Source organism: Gallinula chloropus (assembly GCF_964237585.1).
Source record: "Gallinula chloropus genome assembly, chromosome: 3".
Taxonomy (NCBI): domain Eukaryota; kingdom Metazoa; phylum Chordata; class Aves; order Gruiformes; family Rallidae; genus Gallinula; species Gallinula chloropus.
This window is the reverse complement of record NC_140087.1, coordinates 31,942,751-31,965,299: the sequence shown is the minus strand read 5'-3', so window position 1 is coordinate 31,965,299 and position 22,549 is coordinate 31,942,751. Positions and strand designations below refer to the sequence as shown.

Here is a 22,549-nt window from a genome sequence, read left to right as displayed (position 1 = left end):
TGTGGTGGTCAGTGGCTCCAAGTTCAGATGGAAGATGGTGACAAGCAGAGTCTGTGCTGTTCAATATCTTTATTAATGATATTGGCAGTGGTACTGAGTGCACCCTCAGCAAATTTTCTGATGACACCAAGCTGAGTGGTGAAGTTAGTGTGCCAGAGGGAGGGGATGCCATCCAGAGGGACCTGAACAGGCTGGAGAAGTGGGCCAAAGTGAACCTCATGAGGTTCAACAAAGCCCAGTGCAGGGCTCTGCACCTTGGACGGACAATCCCCATTGTCTGTGCAGGCTAGGAGATGATGTGCTGGAGAGCAGCGCTGAGGAAAAGGGCTTTGGGTTACTTGTGGATGAGAAGCTGGACATGTGTAACCTATGTGCATCTGCAGCCCACAAGGCCAACTGCATCCTGGGCTGCATCAAAAGAAATTTGGCCAGCAGATTGAGAGAGGTGATTCTGCCCCTCTACTCTGTTCTGCTGAGAGCTCACCTGGAGTCCTGTGTCCAGCTTTGTTGGGTTTTGTGACATGAAAAGTGTTCACTTTCAGTGTCTTAAGGTTTTCCTTCCTTTTCCAGAAAATGCTGGGGCAGAAGAGATGAGTACTCCCTTTATTAAGGCCTAAAACTGCCTGTTGAAAAACAATCCTGACCAGGCAATATACGAATGGCCCAAGGAAGCCAGCAAATTGATATTCAGGTTTTACATGACCTGCGGCAGAAGTTTCCTGAGGTACCTGAAGGTGTTGTGTCCAGATGCATGTTACAGGTGAGTGTTCTGTCAGTGATTGTATGAGTAAGCAGGGATGCTTATTTTAAGCATTATATGTGGTTGTCTCCTTTGAAAGCAGATTTGTTTTTCTTTGAGTGAGGCAAATTTACAGTCAGTTGCTTTATTGTACAGCAAGTGAAGTGTTAAATTGGCCTCTCTTTTTCCATGTCTGATCAGGGGTGTACCGAGGTAAACCAGCCTGTAAATCAGTGTGTGCATGGAGACTACCAAATTTTGCCAATCAGTATGTTCATGCCTTTTGGCCATCTCAAGAGCCAAAACTAACTGTGGTAAAAGGAGGGATGCAAAGCCAACTTGAGTCTGGCAGGGACGATTTAAGGCAGTGCTATGCAAATGCAGATTTTGATTTTTGATTTTTTTTTTGAGGGGCAGAGTAGGTCCAGAAGCAGCTTTGGTACCTGGTCTCCATCAGGCTTCAAGGTAATTAAAGGGCCCTTGCCTGCATGTGGACAGGCCTGACTACTTTCCCCTCCCAGCCCCCTTGGGCTGCAGAGCTGGTGCTGGTGGCCTTGCATATCCTCTGCAGCAGGGAGCCTAGGAGTTTAATGTGGACATGTCAGAGTTCGAGTCGGCGTGAATCAGGCAGGACTAGTGGCTGCAGCCTGGCATCCACCGTGTTAGGCTTAAGTGGGTGCAATGCACTGGTGTGCTTCTGCCCAGTGCTTCCTGGGGCTTTGGGTGCCAAATGGGCTTTGTTTGTAGCTTTGGTATCCATACAGCTAAATCCACAGATTTCTATTGGACCTGGGAGTAGTAAAGCGTTTTTATTTGATACGGCAGTTAGTGCTAAGGCCATGGACTGCTGTATCATCAACTTCTACCTCCAGCTATGTTTCCTGTACTGACACTGCCAGAATAACTATATGCCCATATTTTGTATCAACTTCTGCTCTATAACATCACATTAGTTACTTCAGCAGATAATTTAATAAACCCATCCAAAGCCCAACAATAGGGTCACCTGAATGCTTAGAGTTAACAAATGCTGACTCAACTGTGTTGCTTCAACTTGTTTGCTTTGCATTCTTCCAGTGATCCCAAAGCATCCATACTGATTGGATTATTTTTCTTTTCATTATCTAAGGTATTCAGCCTTTGAGTGCTCTGGATAATAAAGAGTATTGTCTGAATTTTCGTACTGACCATCAGTATGCACCACTTGATTGGGGGGAAAAAAAAAGATGGGTTGTCAGTTCCCAGAGGCTAGCTGTCTGTGGACCATGGCTAGGACATTTGTGGCAATGCTACAGTTATGATATAAGGAATGTTGTTTGTTTTGCATTTTATATGTATTTTTATGTATAAAATACATATATGTGTATATTTATGTATATATATGTAATCATACACACATCCAAGCACAGTGTGTACACTGTTTGGAGCAGAAGTGTGACTGTGCCAACTCATTGTTTGTATTATCAAGACTTTATCACGACTCCGTTCATGCTAGAGTAAGAAGCTATGAAAAACATGGTTTGAGAGAATTGGTTTTGATTTGCAAGAGGGCAAAATTCTGCTCAGGGCTTGTGAAGTTTCAGGCTTTTCCCAACCATGCTCTCTAGTTTGTTCTCAGGATTACCCACTGCCATTTTTATATTGGTTATCTGTGGGACTAACCTGATTCTTATACTATAAGTACAGTTTTGCTTTTCAAAGGTGAAAACTGCTTGTTGAGCAAGGCCAGTGGACTTGACAATGAACACATCAGTCATCATCTTTTGAATGTATTTTTTGATAAATTTAAAAGCTAGTGCTTATCTGAGAGACTCAGTGGTCTTCTGAACACTGGGGGGTTTTAATACATAAAAAGGGCCCCTATAACTGAAGGTTCTGCTTCTCCCATACTTTGACAGAGATATGGGAGAAGGCTTTCCATTTTGAGGGAGTGTTTTAGGTCAGCTTTCACAAGGGATTTTTCCAAAATTGTATAGGCTGATTAATGTTCCATATGTGCAATATTATTATGCTACCTTGTTACACTAGAGAAGTTCATCTTGCTCCACAACTCCACAACAAAATCCTGTCATGGTGGTAGTCCTTTGAAATTTCATGAGCTCTGGTTTCTCAGCATCAGTTAGCTTCTAGCTATGCTGCTACTCTAAGATGGTCTTCTTTTTTAAAAGAAACCTAACATAACTACTTTAAACCAACAAATTTTGTACTTGGGCTGGTGGTAAAGATTGGAAAGCAGAATTTGAAAGCACTTTTGCATCTGATTGCAATTCTGCTGTAACAGTCTCTGAATCCCGAGTTCTGCCCTCTTGCAATTGAGCATAGTGGAAGGGATTTCAGATAAAGGCAATGACTGTGGCTTAGGTCAGAGAGAGATACTTAAGGGCATTTTTTGGTATAAGGAACACTGTATTCACCTTGCCCCCACTGTACCAGATGTGCAAGCGTAATGCATCAGGGTGAAGTTTTTTTAAACCAGGAAGTATAAGAGATCCCAGGAGAGAACCTGAAAGATTTTAAGCAGTTACACAGTCTGCAGTGATATTGACAGAAGGCTTTTATAACAAAAGTCACTTCAGATCACTCTGAATTGTGCAGGAAAACTACACAGATACTTTAGCCCTCCTCTTTGAATTTTTTCAGCCAAACACTTTCAGCTTGTTTTTAAAGGAAGGATTATAGCCTTATATGCTTTTAATGAAAAACAGAGTATGCAAACGTCTTGAGGTGAGTAGCCTGCTACTGAAATATCTAAACAACTCCTAGTATAGTAAAAACAGAGGACCAGCAAAAATTTAATAGGATTACCTTTAAACCTGTAATTTAGGGAGTAAAAAGTTCTGTTTCTTTCTTGGGCTGACAGCATTAAATGCTGCTGAAAAGTTTTGCATCTTTCTATTCTTCCCAACAAGCCTCCTGCATTCAGCTCTCCTCTTCTAATTTAAAGGAGTCACTGCAGCGTCCCCAGTCTGTGGACACTGTCCCTTTTTGGTCTTTTTTTTTTTGTCTGGAGCGTTCTGTAACCACCTGCTCCTCAAGTCTACGTCCTCTCCTTGCTTCCTCGTTTCCCTCCAACATTCTTATTCTTTCTTTTTTTTTCTTTCTCTTTCAGGGTGCCAACATTTTAAACTCAATTGGGACATGGGCAGAGCTAAGATGAGGGGTATTGTTTTGCTGGAATATGCTCAGTTCTGCCATCAACCGGTTCTCTGATCTATAAAGAGCTAGAAGCGGTTGAAACTCTGCCTCTGCCAGCCAGAAGATGCCAGGGGTTCCATGTGCCCCCGTTTCCCCTTTGAGTTCTCCAATTTGCTCATTGACGTCACTGAAATTTTGGAATTGATTGGATGCAGTCTTAAAAAAGAAAAAAAAAATTATCCAAAGAAATGCATTCAAGCTGAATGTAAGGGCCTTGCAAGCTTGGCCTGTTCCTTTTTGGCTTGGTATTTTTGGCCTTGCTGTTAATAATTTTAATTCACTTAAGTTCATGCAAAATCTGCCTTTAAGATCTTTCTAGCTTGTTTTTTCCTGTGGCATCCTATCTCTTTGCCTTTTCTGGCTCCCTTTTCTCCTTTGCAACAAATACAAGGCTATTGTTCTCATCTTTCCTTACCCACTGTTCTGTCTACGTGTGGTTCCTTCCTTCACTACTAACTTCATTCAGTTACTGCGTCCTCTGGTGCTTATCCCAAACTAGAGCCGATGTGCGTACAGTCACTTTGACCCATTTTCATCTCTCTCAAGACTTTTCTGCAACAATTCTCCTATATAGCTGGCTAGTTAGCCTTTAGGGAATCCTGTAATTTTAAAGGGTTTTGTAGCTGGGCTTTTTCTGGGGAATTTTTTTTCTTTTGACAAATCAGAACTGTATCTGTCCTGTATCAATACGTAGCCTTGGTTTTGTGGGTGGAGTTTAGCCTTGTTCTCCCTCTCCCACTTCAGTTGTGTCCATCTTTTTTTTTCCTTTTTTCTTTTTTTTTTTTTTGGTAAATGTGTGAGCTAGACAGTCTTGCGATGTCTGCACAGTGCTAACACTATGACCTGTCATGATGGTTGAAGGATGAGAACTCCTGTCAGCTAGTTTAATAAAAATAACTTGATACGAAGCATGTAGCATGGATCAATTTATCTTGCTTGTGCTGCTTTTTAACTGATATCGTTACTACTTGGGATATGCAATTTTTTTCCTTGATCATCTGCATTCTTTCTTTTAACTGTTTCTGTGTGCTGGATGAATTTGACACATATTAAGTTTTAATAATTAATATCTGGACCTCAATAGATTTTTTTCTGGCTGAAAATATTAACTACTGTTTCTTGGGAGGGGGAGGATTTCGGTAAGAAAAGTAATATGGACAGAGCACAATATTAAGAAATGCCACTGGTGCATGTTCCCTCTTCTAAAACTCCTTATGTAGAAAGGTAAATTGGGAATATCTTAGTACAATATTACTAAACATGTGGAAAAAGAGAGAGGTATTAGCAGTTTGCTTCTGAAATGTTCTTAAAAAGCAAATTAGCTAGGCTGTGGTTTTTGTTCTAAGCCCTCCTATTACAGGTTTTATAAAGTAACTCTGTACAAATATAAGTACTTAAAAGCTTTGCAAGCAGTGGTTTAAAATGAAAATACAAATGTCCCCTGGGTTTTCCATTAATAGCTTCATTTTGCAAAAGAGTAATCATGCTGTATTTAAATAAGCTGAACTTTTACATTTCTTCTGAAGTCATGCACAGCTCCTTGTGTCGGCATGTTTCTTCTCTGCATAAGACTCACTTCACATTTTTCAGGAGGAGGTAATGCATAAATGGTATTGAAGTGTTTGGGAAAATATTTAAAATAAACACATATTTTTATTCTTGATTTCAAGTTATTAATCACTAATGTGCAGGCACTCTCAATCCATTCCTCCTGTCATTTTCCCCCTCAAGCCAGAGACTTGATCATTGCTTAAGATCGTTTTGAAACTGAGAAGAAGTAGTGACGGGTGTACCATACTGCATGGTGTTAGCTTGTCGAGGTCCAAGATGTCCCTCTCATGGCTTCTGCAGCAATGCAGACCTCCGCCTTTGGTGCAAATGACAGAGTTGCTGTTCTGAGTACTTAAGCTTCACATGCAAGCCCCTTGTGCATGGGTAGCAGCTCTGCTAGCCAACCACCCAAAGCTTACTGTTTGATGCTAGCTACCCTGTCAATTTTTCAATGGTGATTTCATGCATATTTATCTGTGGCAGTATTTTATCAGTAATGTCAAACTTTCATCTGTCTTTTATAGAATAACAATAATTTGGATGCCTGTTGTGCAGTTCTCTCTCAGGAGAGCACAAAGTATCTCTACGGTGAAGGAGACCTAAGTTTTTCGGATGATTCTGGGATTCCTGGACTACGAAATCACATGACATCTCTTAATTTGGATTTGCAGTCACAGAATGTGTATCACCATGGAAGAGAAGGAAGTAGAATGAATGGAAGTAGGACTCTAGCTCACAGCGTTAGTGATGGACACCTTCAAACCAGTCAGTCCAACAATGAACTGTTTCAGCAGGAACCACAGACAGCACCTGCGCAGGTTCCACAAGGATTTAACGTGTTTGGGATGGCTAATACAGTTAGTACTTCTAATCCAGGGCAACATCTTGGATTTCACCTAGGCAGCAAAGGAGTTTCTAACTTGTCTCAACAAACACCCAGATTCAACCCCATTATGGTAACTTTAGCCCCAAACATTCAGCCTGGTCGCAATACCCCTACGTCTTTGCACATACATGGTGTACCTCCTCCTGTACTTAACAGTCCACAGGGAAATTCTATCTATATTAGGCCTTACATCACAGCTCCTAGTGGTACCACTCGACAGACACAGCAGCAGCCAGGCTGGGCATCTCAGTTTAATCCTATGCACCCTCAGCAAGTCTACCAGCCTTCGCAGCCAGGACCCTGGACTACTCTCCCTACATCCAGTACCACGCCACATACCTCATCGCAACACTCAACACAGCCAAATCAGCAAGGCCACCAGACTTCTCATGTCTACATGCCAATCAGTTCTCCTACTACTCCACAGGCACCTATGATTCATTCGTCTGGTAGCTCACAATCCTCTGCTCATAGCCAATACAACATTCAGAACATATCCACAGGACCTCGGAAAAACCAAATTGAAATCAAACTTGAACCACCACAAAGAAACAGTTCTTCTAAGTTGCGTTCAACTGGCCCTCGGACCTCTACTACTCCCTCTTCCCTCAACAGCCAGACATTAAGTAGAAGTCAACCCACTGTTTACATATCGGCCAGTCCTCCAAATACTGATGAAGTGATCACACGCGGCCAGCCCAAGGTCTACATTTCAGCAAATGCCACAGCAGGAGATGATCAAGTTGTGCGGAACCAGCCCACGCTTTTCATATCGACAAATCCTGGAGTATCTACCACTTCTAGGAATATGTCTGGTCAAGTAAGCATGGGTCCTGCATTTATTCATCACCATCCACCCAAGAGTCGAGCAGTGGGCAACAGCACCACTGCAACCTCTCCTCGAGTGGTGGTTACGCAGCCTAACACAAAATATACTTTTAAAATTACAGTTTCTCCAAATAAACCCCCTGCAGTTTCCCCAGGGGTAGTGTCCCCAACCTTTGAACCTACAAACCTTCTAAACCTTCCTGATCACTATGTTGAACCAGAGGGTATCCAGCATCTTACTGACCCTGTTTTAGCACATGTGGATAGGATCAGTGATGCACGGAAATTGAGTATGGGATCTGATGATGCTGCCTACACGCAAGGTAATATTCTTAATATAAATAGTAGAGATTTCAACCAGGCTGTCAATTCAGAATGTAGATTACAGAACAGGAAACAGTTGATAAACCTGTGTGATATTAATACAGTATCTTCAGCTTTAGCGTTCAGGAACATTTCCTAAATAAATGTAAAGGCTTTATAAGCAGATCATAGATTTCTTTTTTATGGTGAAGACATGTAACAATACTTGGAGGTAATTACTTTGTCTTAAGTAGATATGTTACCTGTTTAATGAAGTAGAGTCATAGTATCTCTGGTTTTATGTTGTTCTGAAACATCTAAGCTTGTTCAATTTGTCCTAACAATTTAGAGTTTCAAGTCTACTGGCAGATTTTTGAATTGGTTGAGATACTGCTTCCATTGGATAAAGCTCCATTTTTTCTGTGTGTTACTTAAGAAACAAGAAAAGCAGACTTAAAAATCAATCAGTGGGACAAAGTGTTGGTCTCCCTGATTCTTAATGTGTGTTTGACAATAAAATGCTTAAAGTCTTGATACGTATGTTGCAAAATATGAAAAGGAACACTGAAGAAAGCTGTTTTAAAGGATCAGTGGTGTAACAGGGTAGGGGGTGTGTTAAAACCTAAAATGTTTGATAATGCAATCCAACCTGTGTTAGTCTTTCTTATGTTTTCATGTTTTTCTATGCTTTTATTACCAACTTGCTGATTTATCAACCCTCCTGTGGACTTTGCTTCTAAATATGTTGAATGAGTCTTGGGTTACTTAAGCAGTGTTGAGGATAAGTTGTCAAAATAATTTCTCTCTGACCTCATTGGTTGTCTTTGAACTTCACAAACAGTTCAGTATTTAAAAACTGGCTTGTTCCACAACTCTAAATGTTCTTTGGCCTAATTTAGCCATTTTGTGTAAGTACGTACAGTGATCAGGGTGCTGGAAGCCCGGTCTGCATCTGGACTACTGTAGTAACAAAGTAAATAAAAAACTGATTACAGGTTGTGCAGTACTTCTGGATATAGTGATTCTTTGAGAGAATAATCCATCTGAATTCAAGTGTCTAAAGGTTAGGGGTCGGAACCAAAAAAACTAACATCCTCAACTGCCGTTTACAGTCAGTGAAGAGTTAAAGAACTTCAGGAAACTATTCATCTGTAGAAAAGCAAAACAAATTGCCCTCCAGAAGTGGTAATACCTTTCCTTACTCTGAAGGGAGATTTGGCTGGCTGTTTTAGCCTTGAAGACTTCGGATAACCTGAAAGGAAGCAATTGAAATCTTGTTCTTAAGCTCTAAATATTCTTTGACATCATGAACTTGCTTCCCAAGCACTTACTATTTTTTTTTACATACTTGTTGGGAAGGGTGTCCCTTTCTCCTGCTCTGCCTTTCTGATGGAACTGACTTCTGAGTCTGGCCCATCATCTCTTGTACACCTGGTAGCAGTGGCTACTGTAGCCTGAGTTCCTGTACAATCTCTACAGTCTGTGAGCACCAGCATCCAGTTTATCAAGCTGAGGAAAGCTTCTGATGGCCGTTTCTGTAAAGCAGCCTAGAGTTCAAAAGCATTGAGCAGCTTATACCTGCTGTGGTGCCTGGTGGTTCATGAAGCCAAGACACAAATGGAGCTTTTAGATGAAGTGTAGATGCATCATGTGGGCTGGTGCTGTTTTTGACTTTGCAATGATCCCTTCTGTGTCCTCCTCTAGATCATATAAAGTATGCTCATACTTCTGAAGTTCTTTACGTTCAGGAGTGTTGAGGTCTTCTGACTTAGATTGCTCCATTTCTGCTGCAACAAGGGCAGTGTTTTTAAACTTGCTATTTAATCTTTGGAAAGTTGAGAAGTGAGTGATATACTTGTATGGTCTTGATATCTGATAGTCCTAATATTAGTGCTTTTAAACTTTAATATTTTAAATAGAAGTGGAGTTTTTTCCTGTTATATACTAAAAGTGATACGAGTTACTTGATGCTTTCCAGTACAAGGCCATGGTCTAAGCTGCTTATAATTCAGCCAGACTGCAAAAATCTTCCATGTTAAGTGCTTGTCTTGATTTTAGCTAGAACAGATGAGTAGACTGTGGTTAGACAAAAATGTATTTTCATCAGCTTTTCCATTTCTGCCCAGAATGCTCCTTATCTTGGCAGGGACAACTGAAACTGGCTTGGGGTAGAAGGAATGTTGAAAGTGGAGTAGTTGCTTTGGTGACAAAGATTTCCTTCACTTTGTTCCAGTGAAATATATTCTTATGCATGGTCCAACCCAGGAGAAGAGAATGTGTGTTGTGTTGGATTTACAAGTGCTGCTGCCTGCCTCCTGAGAAGCTTTACGTCAGTTAGGGTGTATGTAGGCACTTCAGTCTCTTCCCATGATTAGATTTCTGGTTTTCCTCCTTTGATTTCATGGAATTGTAGAATGGTTTAGGTTGGAAGGGACCTCAGATACCCCATATAGTTCCAACCTTCCTGCCATGGGTTAGGGACACACTCTACTAGATCAGATTGCCTAAAGTCCCATTCAGCCTGGCCTTGAGCACTGCCAGGGAGGGGGCAACCACAGCTTTTACGGGGCAGCCTGTGCCAGGGCCTCACTGCCCTCACAGGAAAGAATTTCTTCCTAATATCCTTTCCCGTAGCCCCGCTTTGGGTCATGAAAGGCTGCAGTAAGGTCTCCCCAGAGCTTTATCTTCTCCAGGCTGAACAAGGCCAAGTCTCTCAGCTTGTCTTCGTAGGAGAGGTGCTCCAGCTCTCCAGTCATCTTTGTGGCCCTCCTCTGGATTTGCTCCACAAGGTCCATGTCTGTCATCTTCTGGGCACCCCAGAGCTGGACGTAGTACCCCAGGTGGGGTCTCACGAGAGCAGAGTGGAGGGGGAGACTCACCTCGCTCGACCTGCTGGACACGCTTCTTTTGATGTGGCCCAGGGTACAGGTGGCTTTCTGGGTTGCAAGCACCCATTGCTGGCTCGTGTTGAGCCTTGATCAGTGCAGCACCCCCAAGTCCTCAGGAGTGCCTCTGCTGTACTCTGCAGCAAGTTGCAGTGGGTGGTAGAAGGGTGCCATAGATCTGTCTTGTTTGCTGCCAGAATCAGAGGTTATATGATGTGAAAAGTAATAGGGTACTGCTGAGATAAAGTCAGTGTAGTTAAGGCAGTGACCATTACCCTGGAATACTAGGTTAGGTGTTTTAATACTGTGGACTTGCTTGTGGAAATGTTGAACGCACTCACCCAGTACTACAGTTAGTAAGAATTAATAATGCTGTGAGAAAAATAATGCTAGGTGCAGGCCCAAGAGGACAGCTAAAAGAGGATGCATTTTTATACAAATCAGCATCAGCTCCATAATTTTACAAAAGTATCAGTTCCCATTACTTAGCAGATACTTCAGTTTCTAGTATTAGTTTCATTAATATGATGTAGTTACCTAAGATTCCAAGATATCGTTTCCTTTATACTGAAGTGGATTATGGATGAGAAGTGGTGACATCCTGTTAGAGACTGGAAATTAAGTATTCAGAAGTGGCTTTTGTGATGTGCCCCCATTGTGCATCCAGTCACACTGAATTGTGAGGCTAAATAGTTGCTCACTCTGCTTGTAGTGCTCTGTCTGTATACTGGGCAGGCCTCCTAGACAGGAAATAGATACTTGTGTAAAAGTCTTTAGGTTGCTGCTTTCAGAAGAGGGAGCTTAAGCCCCTCAGTTCAATGCTGCTTGGCTTTTGTTTGAGTTTTTCATGTTTAACTAGGGCAGATGAAGGTATGAGTAGTTAATCATTGGTACCAACTATAGGGATCTTTGTTTACTTAATTTTTGCCACCGTTTTTTAATGTAAAAATATTAATTGATAAGCTAGTAACTTTATATTATGCATAGCTTGCTTGTTACTTAGAGCTTTTAAAAAGTTTTTAAAAAGAAAGCTAACTGCAGGAAACAATTTCTTAAAATTCTAACCAGACCTCACAGATGTTTACAAAGAGACTTGAGTGAGATACAGCTGTTCCCCATGCACCAAGGGGCCGTCAGCCCATTGTGTTATGTGATTTAAAAAATAATTTTTAAAAAAATACAACCTTACACTTGGCTCTGTATATCAAGGCCCACTCGAGTGATGCTCTTTTTCAAAAAATTAGAATATTTGAAAGAGAACCACAACAACAGAAATCAGTCTGAACTGCTGAAAGTTCCTGTTAAAGTACTGAATTTTTGCAGCTTTGAATACAGATTTTGAAAATGCACACAAACCTACGTGTGTCCTGCCAGTTTCTTGAACCTGCTGCCACAGATTGATTGCATTGCCACAGTTCCCTGTTCCTCCATATCTGGCAAACTAAGAAACTACAGAAATTTCATTAGGTCTGTAATTTAGGGTTGAAATCATTGCATTCCAAGATAAACTCTTTTTTGTAAATATTTCTAGTGACAAAAGCATAAAGCAGTAATTGCTTAATATTCAGTTTCTGAGGCTCTGAGAAGGTAATTAGGTGTAAGCTTTAAAACTGTGTTCAGCGCCTGTTTGAGTAGGTCTGGGGGCAAGGGAAAGCAGACTTTTCTCCCTCCAGACTTTAATGCTCCCTGTAATTACAATGACTTGCCACCTTTTTGTGGAAAATGAGCATTCTGAATGTCAAAGGCACCAGTGGTATCTGCCAGAGCATCGAAGTACACTGTTCTTGCCAATCTGCTGAATGCAAGCATGTGGAGCTTGCCAAAACTGAATGTGCACAGCATCCTGTTTGCACTTAATTTAAAACTTGAATATCAAATCTATTCTGGTTATGGTACAGTAATGACAAGCCAAGGAGGCAGTTGTACTTCTTTTACTAGAATGATTACAGTAAAGAGCTTCTTTTTAAGGACATTTGAATAAACACATGCAAGCCTGAGGATTTCTGGCTTCTATTCCAAGTTAGTCTGTGTGGGGTGAACTCGGGTGCACCTGTGCTACCTGCATAGGTGGAATCCCCTTCCTGCAAGAAGCACAGGATTATCAAAAAGACAGTAAATGCCTCCTGGTGGATAGTGTAAGCTACATCTAGTAGCAGAATGGCATTGAATCAGAGGTGGCCTTAAAGGTCTTTTCTGATCAAATTATTCTGTGTGCTGTAGTTTCTGTTTAACATTTCCAGTAGCTCAGATCAACACCAGAGGGAGCTGAACACTTAAATTGCTTTTTTTCCATTAAGAAGTACTGCTGTGGGAAATGGGGGGGTTTTGTCATCCCCACCCCATTGTTTTTTCCTATAGCTGCTCAATTGGTGTTTAAGCATAATTACCCAATTCTATGTATAAGCCACCACTTAAAGGACTGGCAAGACATTGTTTTATCCAAGTTATTTTTCAGTAGTAGAAGTTTAACATAGCGGGACCAATTGGTTCTTTTTCTTTACTCATAGTGGCAATTTTGTAATGAGTGTGTTTTAAAATCTGTTGGGATTTGAAATTGTCACAAAGCTGCTGGGAGAATAAATTGGATCATGTCTGGAAAGTGAAGTGAAAATGAAGAACATATAATAGTGCTGTGGGCATCCATCAGTGCCGCCTTCTCCCTATGCGGCTTCATAATGACAGCTTAATTTCTGAGCCACAGAAATAGGAGAGCACTGAAATGAGAAGTTACAGGGGTTTTTCCCATTTGCAGTAGTAGCTTAAAAAAATAATAGAGGGCAAAATCCTTCAAAGACAGAGTCTTGCTCATAGTCTTACTCTTGAGTCCATGCCTTGTGTCCTGGAGGTACTCTGGCAGCACTTGCTTACCACATCCAGTGTACTGTCTGCTCATCAGCAGCCTGCATCCACAATTTGACAGGTCTGAAGAACTCCAAGCCTGGTTGGTAGAGCATAGCTGTGCTGCTGCACCTCAGGCACTAATAACCTGGGCTTCAAGGAGCTGCCTCAGCAGTTCCCCCTCCCTGGCAGTGTTCAAAGCCAGGCTGGATGGGACTTTGGCAGCCTGGTCTAGTGGAGAGTGCACAGGGAAGGGGGTTGGAACTAGATGGGTCTTAAAGGTCCCTTTCAACTCAAACCAAGGCAATGAAAATGGAAGAGACTATCTATAAGCAGAAATAAAGAGTAAAAAGAAAAAGGGCTTGTACTCTCCCTGTAAGAGTAGTCTTTGTTTTCCTTTTCTTTATAGTTGCAGCTACACTTCCTTCAGTTTGTAAATGGGAAGAAGTTCTTCAGCTGCAGCTGAAGAGCTTTTCAAGAGAGGAAGCTGACTTTTAAGATTAGACCTGATGATTCCAAATCTTCAACAACAATCATTATCTTGGGATTTTACTTTTTGTATTACGTATGAGCACTGCTGCATCTCTGACTATAGTGTGACTAGCAGCTGCCCCACCTAAAGGTGCCTGTTTACACAAGCATCTCTAAACTGAACAGCACCAAGCAGAAGCTCAAGCAGCTTTGTCACTTCACTGTTTTTTGAACATGTATAACTCAAAAGCCCAGGCTCAGTCTCTAGGCCTCGTAGTTCTGATACGCTGTAGAAAAATAGCTTTGTCATGGCTCTTCCTTTTGAAGAACAAAATAGGGTATATGAATGAAGGACCAGGCAGGAATTGCAGCAGAGGGCAGTTCTGCTTGCCAAAGGTGTGGAAAGTTGCATCTTTCTGAGGTGCCATTTTTTCCTTTGCTACCATTTGGGGAACCTTACCAGCTGAATTTGAGTGCTTCTGATTTTTTGATACCTTAAGAAATGGTAGTGAGTTAAATACTGTGTTCCAGACAGAGTTCAGTATTTTTAAAATACCTTGATATTGCTACTTTTTTCTAAAAAAACTTTATACAGTGCGATAAAGGTATTACAGAGGCCATGAAGCTGATCCTAGCTTCTATGAATTAGTGATTTCCTGGATGAATGAATGGCTGTGTGGAAGTTGCGATTGTTGGGTTTACGTAATGAAGTACTCTTTCACTTTTATGGAAGGTGATGATTATTTTGAGCAAGCAGTATTATCTGCACATGTGATGACATTTAATGCTCTACATACCTTTAATGAAATAACTCCTTAATTTGATTGTGTCTTCTGCTACTTACAGTCTTTGTAGCTTTAAAAAGCTGTGGTTAAATGCTGACTTCATAGTTTCTAAATTATGTCTCCTCACGCTGTTTTCTTTGCAAACAGTAAGCAGTGTTAGAAATTAGATTCTGAGCTAATGGTTCTGTACTGTAGTTTGGGGATAAAATGGCATGCAATCCAGCCTCTGATAAATATAACTGATGTTTGTCAGTACTGTGGTTTGTAGTACTTTCTCGTGTAGTCTTATTTGCTGTCCCCTCCTATGACAAGAATACGGGATTATTTTCCAATCTAAATAGCAATAAAAATAAAAATCTTGATGCTTATCTAGCATATGTGTTCTGTATTGCAGCCACCTCTCTGAAAATCTCTTTATACTCTCTGTTTTACAGTGGTTTGGCTCAAAACAAGAAACTTTTCCTTACCCTGCAGGTTTCTGGTAGTCATTCTTGTAGATTGGTTGGGTACAGATTGCAGCTGAATTTTCACGGTCACCTGTTAACACTGTGTGACTTTCTCACTGCATTTGCTTGTTGTCTGTAACTGATTTGTGCTGTTTTCAAAAATACACTTTCTGGTTTATGGCAGATGGAAAAGCAATCTGTAGCACTGTTTTTGTCTGTATTTTCCCATAAGAGTATTAACTTTCATCTTTATCTGATGTTGCCATGCAAAGGATAATAAAGTAGATAAAATGGGACTTTATGTATTGCAGCTTTACTGGTACACCAGAAGGCCAGGATGGAGCGACTTCAACGAGAACTTGAGATTCAAAAGAAAAAGTTGGATAAACTAAAATCAGAGGTCAATGAAATGGAGAATAATCTAACACGAAGGCGCCTGAAAAGATCGAATTCTGTTTCCCAAATTCCATCAGTAAGTTGAAACATCAGTAGGCTATTAACCTAAACCACCAGTGTGGTCTGTCACAATAAATTAGAAGAGCAGTTGCTCATACATTGAGAATATACTAGTAACAGGCAGTATAGCTAGAATTAAACTGGTAAACAGTGTACTTTAAAGACTGACTCAGCCTTATTGAGCCATGGCTCAATAGTGAACTTTCAGTTCACCAGTTGCTTTGTGAAGCATTCCTTATAAAGGCATTCACAAAAAGTTTGACGTGGTAGTCCATCCAGATGATCTTAAAGGCATGATGACCTTATGTTACAGATCACAACTTAATACTTGTGCTGCTTTCCACACAAAGCATTTTTTTGTCATCATGCCTATACCAGTCTCAGAGAAACTGATCAATACAGCAGTGTTCAGTGCCAGAAGATCAGCCATTGATCTGGTTAACCATTGGCTCTGTCCTGACTACAATCTTGGAGTTGTCCACTGAGCTCTGAAGTCTGGTGAGAGAGAAGAATTCAGTAGCTCTGAAAGCTTTTTGTGAGATTATGCTTGGATTAAAAGAAAGATCATCATAAGGGAAGATTCTCTTATCTTCGTTTCTGAAATAACTAAATGCTGTCTACCTATGTGTGAATGATAACTGTCAATAAAATGGAAATACTTAGTCTAACAGGCAGATTTATTTTTTCAGCTGGAAGAAATGCAACAGTTAAGAAGTTGTAACAGACAGCTACAGATAGACATAGATTGCCTAACCAAAGAAATTGATCTTCTTCAAGCAAGAGGTACAGTATGTCTTAGTACATCAGCAACTATAAATATTGATGGGGTTTTTTCCTCCTTTTACTGTCTCTGTGTACAAAAGTCTGTGTTATAAATGATGGGGATATGCACTGTTCGCTAAGTCATCACATTAGTTTGAGTGAAACCATGGAAGTAATTGTCTTCTAAGCCTGATGTTTTTGTTGGCTTTATGATTTTCCTAATCCCACGGTCATTCCTCTCTCATACTTGGCTCAGAAGAGAGAAACTTGTGATACCATTTATTTAATAAATGCTGGGGGGAGGGAAGTAATCTGGTTATTTGAGTATCAAAGAGAGAGAAATTTTCTAAATTATACAGCCATGCATATGTGTCCACCTTTCTCTCTTGTCTTCCACTTCTGCAGCCTCACAAGTTAGCGAATATAAAGTACAATTGTAACTTCCAGTGTGCTCTCCTTCCACTTCCTTGTCTGCAGGGACACAGCCTTTGGTCATGAGAGTGAAATTATAAGACAGCTGAGCCAATTCAAGAGCTGCCAACAGGAGGTCCCTCTCTCTTCCCACTTACTGTGCTCTGGCTCTGTAATAGCTTTTCAGACCCTTTGTAGAGCTGATCCTGCTTACTAGCCAAGCAAAAAATGTGGCGTTGCTGGAAAAGCTTGCTATAGCTGATGTGAGGGAGAGGCACAGGAAGGGGAGAACTGAGATAGTGAGAGGGAAGGAGCTAATGCTTTCCACTTTGAGCAGCAGCAACCTGTTAGATCAATCATGAGCCCTGCAAGTTCTCCTTCAGACAATGTAGCTACAGATAAGGGGAAAAGTAAACAGGTGTGCTGAAAGCAATGCTGCACTAAAAACTGGACACTAAATTGAGTGTTCAAGTTGCATGTGATTTTATAGCTGTTTGTTATGGTAAATTTGAGTTTGAGGAACTCCTCAGTATTAAATTTGAGCATATATAATTGTATATTAGCCTGTGTCTTTCAATACAGTTACAGTTTAGAAAAAGCTTTGGGTAAAAATTGGCTAATAAAATGCTGTTAATTACTTGAGTGGTGGGAAAAGTATATTTAAGGAGTTTTTTCTGCTGGATCCTGTTTGACTTGATAATGCATATTTGCACAATACATTAAGAGTCTTGTTGACATCAGTAACGTCTCACTTGGGTCTGTATTGATACCTTGATATAAAAGATGATACGTGAATAATAGTGCTGTTTCAGAATTACTGACCAAAAAAATGATATGCTTTCCTACCTGAGTTTATTTTTAAAACTATTCCACTGTGTTTATTTTTAGGACCACACTTTAATCCCAGCGCTATTCATAATTTTTATGATAATATTGGATTTCTTGGTCCGGTGCCACCAAAACCCAAAGGTACTGTACTGGTAAAATTTGGATTTAATGCTACTATTTGGCTTGCATCTAATATCAAGTTTTAGTTTGTGAATCTAGCTGGAATGGTGATTATGAAGTAGATCATTTCAAGAGTATACAAACTTTGCATTTTATTCATATTGGCAGCAAAGATGCTTCTCTCTGCTCTCTATTCATACATTTGGAAAATAAAAGTATTGAATGGGATATGTTTAAGAATGGATGTTGGGTCGTAGTTAAAGTAAATGGAACCATCCATCTTGTTTGTTTAAAAGTGAGCAAGGTGCACTGCTTAGGGTTGAGCGGAACTTGCTTAGGTGACTTCTTCATTGTTCTTGGGGAAGAGTGGATTTATTTACACAGTGCAGTACCTTGGTTTGATTACCCTGACTGGACTTCCTGGCTACTGCAGAATTTGTATTAACCATTGACATAAAAGCCCCTTGCTGAACACAGCTTTAGGTAACTGAAGAAGAGAGGAATGTTGTCCAGTAGGGCAGTCTGTGTTGTTGGATTTGTTATTCTGCCCTGAATGTTCTGCTTGTCATTGTTTTGCACGTTATTTTTTTGCCCTAATGGGATGTTAAACAAAACAGAGTATTTGCCTCTTGTGTGTTACATAAAGCAAATGAATTAACAGAATTAACCTGTTTGCAGCAGCATCCTGCTGTGAACTGCAGGCAGAGCACCACCTGGAACAGATAATCCACTGCTGTTCCTGTGCGGTGTTGCTCCAGGAAGTTTGCCATGCAACGTGTATGCCTGTGTGTGATTTGTCCTTTTACCATGTAGGAAGTGTGGCTCCAGAGTCTCATCTTAGGGATTTCTGATCATTCCATATGTCACAATGGTCTAGATAAATTGGGGGTGTTTTTTGTCCTCCAGATTTTATAACTCCTCCAAACCAGCTCTTCATGCTTTATATATGGGGGGTTTTATGTTTTGCTACCCAAGCTGTTAGTGAAAAAACTGAGTGGTCAAATCTATGTACAGTCCTCTAAGTAAAAAAGCAACTAACCTACCAAAGAAGAAAAATTACCTTTCTGTAAGTGGTTGCTAACATTTGCATTGACTGATGTTTATAAACCCTGCCTGGTTTATAAACATCTGAAGTCCCTCTTATCCTTTCCTTTTTTCTTTCTTTCTTTCTTTTTTTTTAAAGTATCGCTACTCTACCTTAGTCTTCCCTTACCTTTAAATTTCAGTTAATTTGAAGTTTTAACAAAGATTTAGGCTGTGACTTAAAGCAACATGACCACTGTTCATAAAAGAGAAGAAGAAAACACAAGAAAAAGAATTCTCTTCACAGTGGCGATCAGTAGTGCTATACTTCCTGGAGCTGTTGCTGTCATTGTGCAGCAGTTGCAATTGGGTAGTTGCTAATGAGATGCTTTCAAGTTGAAATAATTGACTACAAGATTTTCCTGTTGCCTGAAGCAGGAACTCTTAGCTTCAGAAGTCGTTCTTTTCTCATCATCTTTTTCATCTCTGTTTTTCATCTTTTCTCTTTTGAAATAGTTGAAGGTTGTCTAGCACATCATGCAAAAAAGATACATGCTTGGGAGGATTGCTGTATAGCCTGACAGAGCTAGGCACTGATATTTCTTCAGTGTATCTGCTTATCTGGTTTGAGGAAGAGCTGCTGATACTCATTCTAGGGTCAAAATGTTAAATATATCAAAAGGTTACAGAGCACTTCTTGTCCTAATGAATTTTAGAGTGCTCCATAGACCTCAGACTTTAAATCTTGTACGTGTTTCCTGTGCTGATTAATCTCTAAATTTTATCTCCTTTTCATGCGACAGCTTTGAACCGAGACCAAAAGGGAAGAGAGCAGAGCGAAGGGATGGGAAACGTGCTTTTTATAGTTTCACCTTGTGCCATTTGGCTGACTTACAGTCAAGCTGTAGTCAAGGGGGTGGTAAAAAGCTGCCTGTGTCACTTGTAATAACTGTGCAGCTCTCAGAGGAACAAGATAGTTCTCAGTTACTGAAGAAAAAAAAATCATCTCAAAATTCTTTCCATGCTGCTCTTGGTTAGTAACTGCTTCTCTTATCTCTTTCATGTCACAGATCAGAGGTCCATTGTGAAAACACCAAAGACTGTTCCAGACACAGATGAAGATGAGGGAGCTCAGTGGAGTTGTACTGCCTGTACTTTTTTAAATCATCCGGCCTTAAATCGCTGTGAACAGTGTGAAATGCCCAGGCATTTCTGAGCCAACAGGCCCGTTGCCTTTCATAAGACCACAGTAAACATGCAAGGAACTATCCAGTCATTGGGGGGCAAAAAAAAAACCATTTATGGCATAGGATTATGTTGAAGGTGTGACGAGATGGTATTTTGCTAATGTTAAACGTCAGCCCACAGAGCTAGTAATACCTCAGTGTTGTGTCACAGGCAGCTGAACTGCATCGGCTGAAAGGTAATCTGCTGAAAGACTCGGTTGCCAGCTGCCTAAACCATGTACAGTATTACCGGTATCCCAGTAACACACACCGTGTTCAGTGCTTGGGTGTTGCCCGTCCTCCTCCCTGCCCCCATGTCACTACTGAATTTTGACAGGGGAAAGGCGTAGAGTGCTAGCGTTTTTGTTTTCAGAGCTTTCAGTGAAACACTACATGCACAGAGGAGATCTAAGAGGAACAAGGTTTAACTGTTTAAAGTGTTTGCTGCCACATAGTGCCTTCGATAAAGGGAAGAACTTCACGGATCAGTGGTACTCTTTGCCTTGTCTTCCCTGAAAACATCTCTGTGAAGCCAGAAATCAGTACAATCACGTCTAAAGATGAAAAGGAAAAACTGCATGCGTTGTCTGTACAATACACAGTGAAATACCCCAAAGCTTTTCCTACTGTACATAGCTCTAGAGCCTGCTTTAAGTGATTTCTTTTCTTCACCTTTATTATTTTCTTGTACTTCTGTATGTATAGTGTAATAGTCTTTTTGTTAACTTTCTTTTTTTTTTCCCTTTAAGTGATTAAGCACGATCATGTCCCTTTTTTTTTTTAAGCTTTTACCTGAGAGAAGCGATGCCTTAAAATAAGAGCATTAATAAGAAACTATGCACAAAATAGCTTTCCTCTGCTCGTTCTGTACATTGCTCTTGTAAATGCTGATGATCTGTGAAGACCTGCAGATGCGGCGTGGTAAGAATGCGGGAGAAGTTGGAAGAGTTACGCATATAGTTCACTCTGTACACTGAGTTTTACGGTGGGTGACACAAGGTAGCATTTTGTCTGGCGTGAGGAAACTTTGTACTAAAACTCTCAACCCACCAACAGATCAGCATCCGATTTAAGCTTGCTTCATCTGCTGGGTATCTTGCAGTCTCCTGAGGAGAGATTCATTGGGGAAGTACATACAGTGCCAAAATCAACAGCAGCAGCATCGTACGGCTTTGTTCAAGGACTTTTAAGTGCTTTTCCTGTTTCGGCAGCCAGTTTGTAAACCTGACTTTGTGGTGAAGTCTCATATTTATGGAAAACAAGGATAGCAATATTTAGGACAACTGAAATAAAGGCTGGAAAAGAGAAATCAAACAGACTTGAACACTGAAGCAACCTCAAGCATCTCTTTATTTTGATGATCTATTTTTATTTTTGTTTTTTAAGGAAAATATTCACATGATCGGGGATGTATGTAACCGAGATCAAGGAAATGGAATTCCAGTACAGTATGCATGAGAGACGGCACGCAAAGAATTATGTAGCAGCACTTAGCGTGAGGCTGGAGGGAGTGCTAACAATGTAGCAAGAGACAAAGTAGACTGTCACCCACTGTAAACAATTGCCAGTGGACACTTTTTATTAGGAGTTTTACAAGTGATCTATGTGAATGCACAGAGGCCTTTGTTTTGAAGGCTTTGCATTTTTTATATGTGGGAAGAAAATGCCAATCCCAGGTAATTAGGCAGTAGACCCAAAGCACTTGCATTCAATGCGTTTTGTTTATAAAATGAGGCCTTGTTTTTCAGCTTCATCTGCAGTTCTATGTGAAGATTGACAAATCAGTTTTTACCTGTTTATTAATAAAACCTAATTTGGATATCTTGAGTTGATGGTTTTGTGATTTAGCTGGGTAAACTGTCTTTGTAACAGATAAGTTATTTATAAAAATTAAAAAAAAAAAATTATATTCTAATGTTTGGTTTTGTGATTTGTTTGCTTTTTCCATGCTGTGGAGCAACAGAATATTCAACAGGACAGGAGGCATTAGCAGTAGTAAAAAGTAGGCTGATGTCTTATGACCAGAGATTTTCTTTAAGCCTTTGTTTTGTTGAATCTCTTTTTGTCTTTCCCACCCTGCATTACTCTGTGTGATACCACTTCTGTGAGTGTAAGGAGTACATTCCATCACGTTGTGCCCACAAGATTGTGTCCTGACCAAAGAACCACTCAAAGTAATAAGCTTGGCACAGGCCCTTTTTACTTCATGTTTCAAGGGTTTATGATTTTTAAAATATTTTTCTGATGCAAAATGGGCAACCACTTTATCCAAGGTAATGGGTGGCATCCTTTGTGTACCATTAATGTAAGCACAGTTTAAGGATTAGCTTGGGTAACTGTACTGTGGTGCTGTGTATGTGATAATGATACGAGATGTGGAGTGTTCCTGGACATGTCTTTCCCACTTTGCACCCTGTCTAGACAGACATCTGGTATGTGGAGCTGGGTTTTCCTGAGGCACAGCAGTGTCATGTAAAAGCTCTTCAGGAGGCGTCTACAAACAGATTAACTGCAGATCCAGCAAAAACCATTCCTTGAGGCGGATTGATCAACTGGAGTGCCTCGGTCTGCCCTGTGAAAACTAGTGGTTGGAGCATGGAGGGCAGCTGTATTTAAAAAGCAAATAACACATTCCAGTCAGCTGGGGGGTGGAAGAAGCATGTCTGGGGAAATGCTTCTGCTCATCCTACCAAATGTGTAACTGATCTTTCCCCTGCATTTATCTGAGTGTTTATTTTCCAAAGAAATGGGGTGGGGGAGAGTATTTTGATTCTAGCTCCAGCTACCCCCACAGAG

The 22,549-nt window shown here is 40.6% G+C and overlaps 1 protein-coding gene across 1 annotated transcript; it reads left to right on the top strand.

Moving 5' to 3' along the window:
* Positions 1–658: 658 nt before the first annotated feature.
* Positions 659–21,660, top strand: TAB2 (TGF-beta activated kinase 1 (MAP3K7) binding protein 2; the record flags this gene model as incomplete). The annotated part of the gene is made up of 6 exons (XM_084261006.1): positions 659–760; positions 6,010–7,522; positions 15,239–15,399; positions 16,073–16,166; positions 17,445–17,525; positions 19,598–21,660. 6 exons carry the CDS (start codon positions 659–661, stop codon positions 19,741–19,743), a joined length of 2,097 nt encoding a protein of 698 aa, XP_084117132.1. The 3' UTR covers positions 19,744–21,660.
* Positions 21,661–22,549: the final 889 nt, after the last annotated feature.